Here is a 12,317-nt window from a genome sequence, read left to right as displayed (position 1 = left end):
TTGCTCTCGTGAGTTTTTGTTTCCTGTTCTTTTGTGGTCACGAACCAAAAAAAAAAAAAAAAAAATTGGGGGGGGTGAGGGGGATGAGAGTGAATGAGACTGAAAGAGGAAGTATATATTTTAACTGCGTTTCAATGTTACCATAAGCTTTCATTAAACAATTATTTATTTCATATAAGTTTGCTGGATTATAAAGGATTGTTTTTGAGAAAGAGAAGAACGAAATTACAGAAATGATTTGGATCACTATTGTTTTTATATATAAATACAAAACAGTATTGGAAAGAAGGGATGAGAGACAAATATCAAAAGTCAATAGATATATAGAGATAGTGTACGTAAATAGGAAGGATTCGTGACAAGTGTTTATGTCTAACCAAATAACTGACAGGCATTAAGTATAACTGACAATATAAAAATAAACGCACCCTTTGTCTTTCTAGGTCTGGGATTTTTATTATGGGCGTTTCCCATCACCTCACTTTTTCCCATTACTAACGATCATTTGTTTTCTAGAGTTAGGAAAAACTACAGTGCACTCGAAGAGAACACCTAATGTTAATACTCTAAATAGAAATAAAATGAAATAAATTATACAAGAGGAGCACTCCTTTAATACTTGCTAGCAATTAATGTCTGTCTATTTTTCAGCGTTACAATCTTTTATGTTACTATGAGTCATTATCTGTTGTATTGTGCCCTGTGTTAATTTCAGTGTTTATGGAAATACGAGTGGATTTCCATTTATGAGCGCTCACTATAATTACCAATATAATGAAAGAAGATTTATTTTTTTTTTATTACTCACCACAACCATTTCAAACCTTATTCTTTGTCTGTGATCAAAGTTTAAGAAAGGAGTTATGCTTCTTCTTCTTTTTTTCCGTTACACAAACATACCGAGCTACTTCCTGGTTGATGTGTCTATGTTTAGGGACACTGGGAAATGTAGTGCTTTATTTCTTTAACTTGAAATTATCAGTTGCTATTTTCTTTTTGTTTTTTTCATTATTCATGTCTCTACAATAACATGAACATATTGCATAGGGTTCTTATGATCCGCTTCTATCCCAAATGCTAATATTAATTAATGTCGTGCTAACACACCGAAGCGAAAGTAACTTCTGCTTTCTTCATGTACTGTACTGTTAACCCATTGCACAGTTAACATCAATATAAAAGGGAAACTATTGTTCCTTTACTTATCATAATAGTTTCGGGAAAAAAAAACCAAACTTCTAGCAGTCTTTCTCTCTCTGCCTTTTCTTGGAACTTGTAAAAGAAATGTTACTTCTTCTTTTTCTTACATATTCTCTGATACACGCAGAAATACTTTTTGGTTTAACACAATGCAATTAGCGTTTGGCTTTATAAAAAAAAAAAAAAAAAAAAAATGGTTCTAACTGTTGTTTAAGAACTTTTCTAATAAGTTGGTGAAGGAAAAGCACAGTTACTTACCGTAACAGGTGTTATCCAGGGACAGCAGGCATATATTCTCACATGTGGGTGACGTCATCTACGGAGCCCCAGCGCGGACAGCTTTTCAAGCAAACTTGCTAGAAGTTTCAAGTTTGCACACTGCACCACGCATGTGCTAGCCTTCTTGCCACTAGAGGGCGCATCCCCACCTCGTGGTCCTCAGTTCCATAACATAGCAAAGAAAGCCATCCCCGGGGAGGTGGGCGGGTTGTGAGAATATATGCCTGCTGTCCCTGGATAACACCTGTTACGGTAAGTAACTGTGCTTTATCCCAGGACAAGCAGGCATGATATTCTCACATGTGGGTGACCTCCAAGCCAACCAAAAAAGGGCAGGTGGGAGGATGGCAAATTATGAAAACAGGTTACGTAACACCGACTGGCCAAACCGGCCGTCGCTTCTGGACAAAGTATCCAGACAGTAGTGAGAGGTGAACGTATGAACCGAAGACCAAGTGGCAGCTTTACAAATGTCCTCCATAGGTGTAGATCGGAGGAAAGCCACAGAAGCTGCCATCGCCCGGACTTTATGACCCGTAACGCGACCCGCAAGCGGGAGACCAGCCTGAGCGTAGCAAAAAGAAATGCAAGCAGCTAACCAGTTGGACAAGGTGCGCTTCGAAACCGGGTGTCCCAAACGATTAGGATCAAAGGACAAAAATAATTGAGGAACCTTCCGATAAGACTTGGAGCGTTGGAGATAAAAGGCCAACGCCCTCTTACAATCAAGGGTATGAAGCGCCGCCTCACCAGGATGAGAATGGGGCTTCGGAAAAAACACCGGAAGGACAATAGACTGATTGAGGTGGAAATCAGACACAACTTTAGGTAAAAATTTGGGATGGGTGCGGAGAACCACCTTATCATGATGAAAGACCGTGAAAGGAGGATCCGCAACCAAGGACTGTAACTCACTGATTCGACGAGCAGATGTGAGTGCAATCAAAAAGACTACTTTCCAAGTAAGAAACTTAAGATGCGACTTGTCGATGGGTTCAAAGGGAGGCTTCATAAGCTGAGCCAAGACCACATTAAGATCCCACACCACCGGAGGAGGTTTCAGAGGAGGATGGATATTCACTAGCCCCTTCATGAAACGTGTCACCAGAGGATGAAGAGAGAGAGAACGACCCTCAAGATGCCGATGGAATGCTGCAATGGCACTGAGATGCACCCGAATGGAAGTCGTTTTCAGGCCAGACTCAGACAAATGCAAAAGATATTCCAGAAGCGAAGCCACAGGCACCGAATCTGGTTGCAGACTATTCAAAGAACACCAGGAAGAAAACCTGGTCCATTTCTGAGTATAGCAAAGCCGAGTCGAGACCTTACGCGAGGCCTCCAAAACGTCCCTCACGGCCCGAGACACCGGAACCGAAGTCAGAGGGAGAGAAACCAAGCAGTCAGATGTAAAGACTGAAGATTGGGATGCAACAGCGAACCCCGACTCTGAGACAGCAGAGAGGGAAACACCGGTAGAAGTAGAGGTTCCCTGGTACTGAGTTGAAGAAGTAGGGAGAACCAGGGCTGCCTTGGCCACCGAGGTGCAATGAGGATCATGGAGGCTCCGGCCGATCTGAGATGAACCAGCGTTCTCAAAATCAGAGGGAACGGTGGAAACGCATAAAGGAACCTCCCCTCCCATTCGAGGAGGAAGGCATCCGCTTCGAGACGATCCGGAGAGTAGATCCGAGAGCAATAGAGGGGTAACTTGCGAGTCTCCGGAGAGGCAAACAGATCCACTTGAGGAGTTCCCCAGCGGTCGAAAACCTCGCGAAGTACTCGGGAGTTCAGAGACCATTCGTGCGGCTGGAGAAGACGACTGAGTTTGTCTGCAAGCTGGTTCTGCTCTCCCTGAATGTAGACCGCCCGCAGAAAGATATTCTGGGAAATTGCCCAGTCCCAAAGACGGAGAGCCTCCTGGCATAGAGGCCAAGAGCCCGTACCCCCCTGCTTGTTGACATAGTACATCGCTACCTGATTGTCCGTCCGCACGAGTACTACCTGGTCGTGCAGCAGGTGGACAAAAGCTCGCGCCGCCAGAAAAATGGCGCGAAGCTCCAGCACATTGATGTGGCACCGACGGTCCTCGGCCGACCACAGAGCCTGCGTCCTCAGACCGTCCAGGTGCGCTCCCCACGCGTACTCGGAAGAGTCCGTCGTCAAGACCTTGGTGTGAGGAGGAACGCGAAACAGCAAACCCCCTGACAAATTGGAAGAGTCGGTCCACCAACGGAGCGATCGACGTAAACAAGGAGTTACTGATATCCGGGAAGACACCGGATCGCGATCCTGGCGCCACTGCGACGACAGAGTCCATTGCGCGATTCTCAGGTATAAGCGAGCGAACGGCGTGACGTGAACCGTCGACGCCATGTGACCCAGCAAAACCATCATGTGCTGGGCCGACACCTGCGACTGCCCTCGACAATGCCGACTCCACCGAAGCAGAGTCTCCCGCCGGGGCGGGGGGAGAAAAGCGCGAAGGCGAACCGTGTCCAGCACGGCTCCAATGAACTGGAGAGACTGCGCCGGACGCAATTGAGATTTGGGGAAGTTCACTTCGAACCCCAGGCCCTGTAAAAGACTGATAGTCTGTCGGGTCGCTAAGATAACCCCCTCCCTGGACGGGGCTTTGATCAGCCAATCGTCCAGATAGGGAAAGACCTGTAGACCCCGCGAGCGCAGGGCCGCCGCCACCACCACCATACACTTGGTGAATACCCGAGGGGAGGATGCCAGCCCGAAGGGAAGAACCCGATACTGCAGGTGCAAATCCCCGACCTGGAACCGCAAAAACCTGCGGCAAGCGGGATGCACCGGAACATGGGTGTAAGCTTCCTTCAAGTCCAGGGAGCACATCCAATCCCCCTCCTCCAAAAGAGGATAGAGAACCGGGAGCGATAACATACGGAACTTCTCTCGGACCAGGAACTTGTTGAGCTTCCGGAGGTCCAAAATGGGGCGTAAGTCCCCGGTCTTTTTTGGGACCAAAAAGTAACGGGAGTAAAATCCCAGGCCCATCTGATCGCGAGGCACCACCTCGACCGCCCTGAGGCTCAACAAGGCCCTGGCCTCCTCCAGGAGAAGGGGCAGCTGGTTCCGATTGGGAGGGCAAGCCCCGGGGGGCAAGTCCGGAGGCGGACAGGAGAAGTTCAACGAATAGCCGTCTGAGATTATCCCGAGCACCCAGGCGTCCGACGTGATCACCGACCAGGCCCCGGCAAAGGCCGTCAGCCGACCCCCGATGGGGAGGGGGTGGCTCGATATTGCGGTGGGGGCCCGCCCCCAACCGCCTATCCCGTCAAAAGGACGGCGCGGCCTTGGCGGCCCCCTGCGCGGCAGGTTTAGAGGGGCCGCCTCTACTCTGCTGGGGCTGTCTTCGAGGGGGCGGTCTGGAGAAGGCCGGTGTGGACTTCTGAGGGTATCTCCTCGGAGGCTGCCTGAAGGGGCGCTGAGCAGGCGCCTTAGGCTTCGGCTTCACCAGAGAGGCCAAAGAGCGTTCCTGTTTGGAAAGTCGCTCCGTCGCCGCATCCAAAGTGTCATCAAACAATTCCACGCCAACGCAAGGCAAATTAGCCAGGCGTTCCTGCAAATTGGCCTCCATTTCGAGGGTACGGAGCCACGCCAGCCGGCGCATGGCCACTGCACAGGCGGAGACCCTCGAGGCGAGTTCAAATGCATCATAAACCGCGTGGAATAAATAGAGGCGCAGCTGGGTCAGGTTGGAACTAAAGGTGGCGAACCGGTCCCTATGCGACTCAGGCATCACCTCCCGAAAGGAGGGGAGGTCCTTCACCATCGTACGGAGGAAGGAAGAGTACGAGAAGGCGTAGTTCAGGACCCTGGTCGCCATCAGAGAGTTCGCATAGAGACGGCGCCCAAATTTGTCAAGGGTCCGGCCCTCCCTACTAGGCGGGACCGTCGCCGAGACTCGGGAAGGCTGAGATTTTTTGACCGCCGATTCCACCAGAAGCGAAGTGTGGGAAAGTTGGCCCTTCTCAAACCCTTTGATGGGAAGGGTGCGATACTTAGACTCCATTTTGGCGGGGACCACAGCGACCGTCAATGGAGCCTCAAGATTCCTCAGAAAGGTCTGACAGAGGACCTTGTTAATTGGAAGGCGCGGCGACTCCCTGGGGGGGGCAGGGAGATCCTGCTCCTCCAAAAACTCCTTGGTGTAAGTGGACCCTTCCGACAAGTCAACACCCAAAGCCGCAGCCATATCCTGCACAAACCTCGTAAAGGACGAGGGTTTAGCAGGAGGAGAGGGAGACCGAGACTTCCCGGCAGAGCCGAAGGGAGAGGCCTGGTTGGAGTATCTGGGCTCCCTACCCGACCCCGACCCCAAAGAGACACAGTCCTGCGACCTCGACGGAGTCGGAGACCGGGTGCGCCTGGAGGAACCCCTCGGGGATCCCCCCGGGGTCCGAGGCACCGAGGTCCGCCCCTTCGGCCCGGGCGAGGAAGCCCGAGAGCTCTCCCTGGCCGGAGACCGGAACAAAATGGGGTTATCAACCCGCAAATCCCGAACTTGCAAGGCCCCGCCCCTGGCCGGTGACGAGCGACCACGCCGCCGAGGCGAGGTCCGAGACCTCTTAGCCTTCCTCGGCTTGCGCCTCGCTCGAGACCTGCCCGAGGGAGACGAACCCCTCGAGGACCCCGAGGACGAGGACGAAAGTCTTCGTACTCGGCGCCCCTTGTCCTTCGGCCGCACACTACGCTCCGGCGGATCTCGCGAAGCCGGGTCCGAGGGAACCACCGAGGTCGAGGCCGTGGGCGCCTCGGGAGCCAAGGCCCCGGTACCCGAGACCGAGGTCGCCAACTGCGGGGCCACCGGGGCCGAAGCCTCCGAGGCCGAAGCTGCCGAGGCCGAAGCCTGGTGCAGCTGGTCAATGGCCCCGGTGAGCTCCGAGGCGATCAACGCCCGGAGCAATTCCTGGAACACGGGGATTGACATCCCCTGCGGCAAGACCTGCCGCTGCTCCTCAGAGGGCGACCTCGGTCTCGAGTATTCCCTCGGGGCAGCGGACGATGGCAACTTGGGCTTCACTGAGGCGGACCCACCCGCCGACGAGCCCGAGGATGGCTTCTTAGATGGAGCTGAGGAGGGAAGCGGAGACTTACCCGAGGCCTTGGAAGAGGGCAGCTGCTTCGAAGGCACCGAGGCCCGAGGCGACGCCGACGGTCCCGAAGCTGAGGCCGAGGCCGATGTCGAGGCCGAGGTCAAGGCCGGGGCCGAAGCCGAGGCCGAACTCGAGGCCTTCCCCGGCGGGGACTCCACAGAGAAAAGTTCCGCCATGCGGGCCTTTCGGCGTTTAAGTGCCCGCTTCTGAAAGGTGGCACACTTATCGCAGGATGCCGTCGGGTGTTGGGGCCCCAAACACCGCAAACAGCACCTGTGCGGGTCAGTAATAGAAAGGAGTCTTTCACAGCGCCCGCACTTTTTAAAGCCCGTTACGGGCCGGGACATGGGCCCACAAGCGAGCCGGGAACAAGCGAGGTTCCTCGGCCACGGCTACCGGGAGCCCCCGGTAGTAACGAATACGAAGTTTTTTTTTTTTGTTTTTTTTTGAAAAAGAAAGAAACAAAGCAAAAAGAGACGAAAAAACGCAGCGACCGTGCGAAAAACCCCACACAGCCGCGGCGACAGAAGGCAAATTTAGCACAATTTCTCCACAGGGCTTCTGGCTCCGCGGATGAAAAAGAACTGAGGACCACGAGGTGGGGATGCGCCCTCTAGTGGCAAGAAGGCTAGCACATGCGTGGTGCAGTGTGCAAACTTGAAACTTCTAGCAAGTTTGCTTGAAAAGCTGTCCGCGCTGGGGCTCCGTAGATGACGTCACCCACATGTGAGAATATCATGCCTGCTTGTCCTGGGATAATATCCAGTCCTATTGATTGGAATTCAAAATACTGTAGTTTAGGTCTTTTTGCTGATTGACATTCAGAATATTAGTGAAAGAAACAAAATTGAACCCATGATTTGATAGAATCCCATGGGAAGGACATTTTTCCCATAAATCCTATTTTATTGTAATTTTTAGGGTTTATCCTCTTTATTTTAGTATGTTTCAATATAACCTATGTGTTAATATGTTTAAGGCTATATCTTAGCCATCCTTTTGCTTGGGTTTGACTCTTTGCTAATTCATATTTATGTTTAGCATATTACTCCTGTCCTTTGAACATCATATGCCATTGTAACTATAACTCCCTTAGGCTGACAAATATAATTCAGTAATACATATATTAGACCTTAGCCTATCTGAATTAAAGCAGATAAGTTTTTGTTTTCTTTTGTATGTCATCTTTTAACGCTGTACTTATCCTGTTAGTAATATTGCTCAGGTATTGTTGGAAACAAGTTAAATGATATATACAGTACAGATATTTTTGCCTTATTAATTATGGATCACTTCACAAAGACAATTGCCTATCAGAGGAATCCGTGTTTACATCCTTTTAATGTCTATTAAGGACTTATTTGCATAATTATGGACTAATGCTATTTGAAATATCATCGCTGGAAGAAGGATTTTCGGCCGTATGAAACCCCGATGACGGATGAGCCCCAACGGAAGGATCTTGCTACCGGAGAAGAAACTGGATAAATGCCTAGACTTACCAGCGAAGACTTCCTGACTGTTGCTACCAAAGACGGGATGACCTTTATGACCTTGAACTTTTACAGCTTTAATTATGGACTTATTAATTTGCACTTTAACTCTTTTATGGACTCATGCAGTATTAGTACATATATATATTTTCATGCGTTCATAATTATTTCTAACAGCCCTATTGCAAGATTCATGTGTTTTTCTTGATGGTGACTTTATGTATTTTCATCCTGTTTTGACTCCCACAATAGCTCCCTAGTTATTTTCCCCTCCAGTTGGATTCTTTCCATTCCCTTTCTTGCTGCTAAGCTGAGGAGAACTGCAGTGAAGAAGAAGTGATGAGCCCAGCTGAAGGATGATGACGTAAGATTTGATGTGGTTACCTGGACTTTCACCCCTGGCGTCTGGACCCAGCCGAGTCTACACCGATCCCAGCTGTTTTGGAAAAGCATGGAAATAATCTAACTTGTTAATTTATCCCGCCATCCCTTTTGGATGTAGTATGCTCATAACAGGATGAAGCCATAAAGAGAGAATATATTAAAATGTATCAGGTTAAATTATGAACCCCTGCAGATACCTGGTTGCCCGAACTATCCCAAATGTTGAAATAGAGACCCCAACACAGACCCATACACAACATTTTTGATAATCTTGACTTGGCTGATTTTTAATGTACCTCCCTATGAAACACCAACAGCCCCACGAGTCACCACCTATCCCCACTACATCAGTAATTTATGCTGATGTTTCTATCACAGCCCGGCAGGTATAAGTCATTTATTTGAAGCTTAAATGCCCATGATTTCTGCTTTACACAAATATCTGAATCATTGACTGCTTAGCCTAGTATTATAAGCAATAAGTACACTGCGACATGTTATACTGCTCTGTCCTCGATAGCATAGCAAGGGTGGGTACTTGTCTCTTTCCTTTTCCATGGGTGATTCCTAGCACATAGCCCCGGCCCATAATGTACAGTTTCTGATACAAACTAACTCCTCACCGAATGAACAGGGGTCAAAGCCACCTGGAGGGGCTTTGAAGAGGGGATGAGAGAGAATAAAGCTTGGATACATCCCGAGATAAGTCCTGGCATTGGACAGGTGAAGGGGGATGGAAAGAAGACAAAGATCACTTTTCTCTTTACAGAAAAATCTGCTCTCGGCCCCTGCAACTGACATCTACCTTATCTATCTCTGCAGATGATAGAAACAATAGATTAACTATGGAAAGATATTTCACCATTAACTGAAGAGCATGCAAAGATGGAGAAATACGCTGTTTTATGAGTTCAATTAGCTACTAAAACTAGAGAAAAAGCAACAGGTCCTGAGGTTGTGGGCTAGCTGTGGTTTTACACCAAGGCCCATCCAGCCAGATACCATAAAGAGATAAACAGACCGTGGTCAGAAGACAGAATTCTCAGAAGAAAGAATTCATAAGAAAAATCATCTAATAGAAAGTATCAGAGATGTTTAAAGTTGGGAGGGGGGCTTGTGCTCGGAAATACTAATATGGTGGGGAAACAGGCATTTCGGGGAAAAGGTAGGTTTTAAGGAAAACAGAGTAAGACATATAACATGTCGTAGGTGAGAATAGCCAATAAATGAATGTAGTTAGGCAGTAATGCATAAGTAAATAACCAATAAGGATGTATCATGTGATGTAAACCAACGTGGTGTTGGCCACTAAGAAATGTATAAAAACCAGGCCTTTAGAAGGGAGAGAGCAGAACAGACATCAGAGGACCTCTAGGCCTAGAGGTCACCTTCTGTTACACTATATACTATATGATCTATTCTTGTAAGCTGTTATTGATTGGCTAAATAAATATATACTTATTGAAGCCAGTATATAGTGTTCGAGGTCTCATTACCGAGGTAGGCCTGGACAGCGGCCTATCTACCTCACCTTGTGCAGTTTCAAATTTATTTAAAATTTACTGTACCGCCTACTTGAGACTTCTAGGCGGTGTACAAACATGTCATAATAATATACCAGTAAAAGTATAATTTAATCTATAACAGAACTTCCCTCCCTCCCATCCCTTGTGCAGTATCTTTCTATCCCTCCCATCTTCCGCCCCCCCCCCCGCTGACCCTTTCATCTCTCCCTCCCATCCGAACCCCAACCGCAAGCCGAAATACCTGGAAACAAACGGCAGCGTCGGCAGCACAAGCTGCATTGCGGCCTGCCCTTCTCACATCCGGGGCGTTCCTCTGCCGCCTCACTGATGATGTCATCAGCAACGCTGCACGGAACGGCCGTGCGTCAGAAGGGCAGGCCGTGATGCAGCCTGTGCTGCCGACGCTGCCACTTGTTACCAGGTATTTCAGTCTTGCAGTCGGGGTTCGGATGGGCGAGATGGAAGAGGCGGCAGGGTGCACCAGGGAGGGCAGTGGGGGAAGCACTGCTGCTGGCGACTAGGGCTTATTTTCGGGGGTAGGGCTTATATTAAGACCTACTCCGAAAATCATGCTAGGGCTTATTTTCGGGGTAACATGGTATTAAAAAAGGGATGGTTAACAAATCGAAGAATGTCATAATGCCCCTGTATTGCTCCATGGTGCAAGTTCATCTGGAGTATTGTGTTCAATTCTGGTCTCCTTATCTCAAGAAAGCTATAGTGGCACTAGAAAAGGTTCAAAGAAGAGCGACCAAGATGAAAAGGGGATGGAACTCTCGTATGAGGAAAGACTAAAAAGTTTAGGGCTCTTCAGCTTGGAAAAGAGACAGTGGATCGATTTTTCACTCCGTCAAAAATTACAAAGGCTAGGGGACACTCGATGAAGTTACAGGGAAATAACTTTTAAAACCAATAGGAGGAAATATTTTTTCACTCAGAGAATAGTTAAGCTCTGGAACGCATTGCCAGAGGATATGGTAAGAGCAGATAATGTAGCTGGTTTTAAGAAAGGTTTGGACAAGTTCCTGGAGGAAAAGTCCATAGTCTGTTATTGAAAAAGACATGGGGGAAGCCACTGCTTGCCCTGGATCGGTAGCATGGAATATTGCTACTCTGGGGATTCCGGAATCTTGCTAATCTTTGGGGATTCTGCATGGAATGTTGTTCCTATTTTGGGGTTCCGGAATCTTGCTACTCTTTGGGGATTCGGCATGGAATGTTGCTCGTTTGGGGTTCCGGAATCTTGCTACTCTTTGAAATTCTGGAATGTTGCTACTCTAGGTATTCCGGAATCTTGCTAATCTTTGGGGATTCTGCATGGAATGTTGCTCCTATTTGGGGTTCCGGAATCTTGCTACTCTTTGGGGATTCTGCATGGAATGTTGCTCCTATTTGGGGTTCTGGAATCTTGATACTCTTTGAAATTCTGGAATGTTGCTACTCTAGGGATTCCGAAATCTTGCTAATCTTTGGGGATTCTGCATGGAATGTTGCTCCTATTTGGGGTTCCGGAATCTTGCTACTCTTTGGGGATTCTGCATGGAATGTTGCTCCTATTTGGGGTTCTGGAATCTTGATACTCTTTGAAATTCTGGAATGTTGCTACTCTAGGGATTCCGAAATCTTGCTAATCTTTGGGGATTCTGCATGGAATGTTGCTCCTATTTGGGGTTCCGGAATCTTGCTACTCTTTGGGGATTCTGTGTGGAATGTTGCTCCTATTTGGGGTTCCGGAATCTTGCTACTCTTTGGGGATTCTGCATGGAATGTTGCTCCTATTTGGGGTTCCGGAATCTTGATACTCTTTGAAATGCTGGAATGTTGCTACTCCTTGGGTTTTGGCCAGGTACTAGGGACCTGGATTGGCCACTGTGAGAACGGGCTACTGGGCTTGATCGACCATTGGTCTGACCCAGTAAGGCTAGTCTTATGTTCTTATGTAATAGTTGCTGACGTTGATGACGGAAAAGGTTAATTGCAAACTTCTTCCCAGTCACTATTGGAGAAATCGTGTGGTAAATCTTTCGTCTTGCTCTCTGTTTAATGTGAAGCGCTATCGAAATAAGCGGTCGTCGAGGCCATTTCTACGCTGAAGCAGTTTATAGAGCCGAGTAGGAGGAGCTTAAAAAGCTCTAGTTGAAGCGCGGTCGGGAACTGCCCCTCCCCCGCCCTTTCTGGCCACTGACCGCGCGCTCGGCCCACACGAAGCGCAGCTGCAGAGCGGGAAAGCGACGGCGCCGGCGCTCTCCTACCTTGCGTTGCCCGTCAGCCGCCAAGCGCCGACCCCGCCCCCGAGTGCGTAAGCACGC

General features: G+C 48.7%; 1 protein-coding gene across 3 annotated transcripts in view; it reads right to left on the bottom strand.

The window, feature by feature from the left end:
- Positions 1–12,297, bottom strand: part of LOC117369221 (hexosaminidase D-like) — an 81,041-nt gene extending 68,744 nt beyond the window's left edge. For 2 of the 3 annotated variants that reach the window (XM_033963436.1, XM_033963438.1), the window contains exon 1: positions 809–832. In XM_033963436.1, the coding sequence (XP_033819327.1) occupies positions 809–817 (9 nt within the window). In that variant the 5' untranslated portion in view covers positions 818–832. Of the gene's footprint in view, positions 1–808; positions 833–12,260 lie in introns of those variants that run through there. The other variant, XM_033963439.1, reaches the window with a different exon arrangement.
- Between the last annotated feature and the right edge of the window lie 20 nt (positions 12,298–12,317).

This window comes from Geotrypetes seraphini, chromosome 11 (assembly GCF_902459505.1).
Source record: "Geotrypetes seraphini chromosome 11, aGeoSer1.1, whole genome shotgun sequence".
NCBI lineage: Eukaryota > Metazoa > Chordata > Amphibia > Gymnophiona > Dermophiidae > Geotrypetes > Geotrypetes seraphini.
The sequence above is the reverse complement of the archived record's forward strand: the minus strand, read 5'-3'. Positions and strand labels throughout refer to the sequence as shown.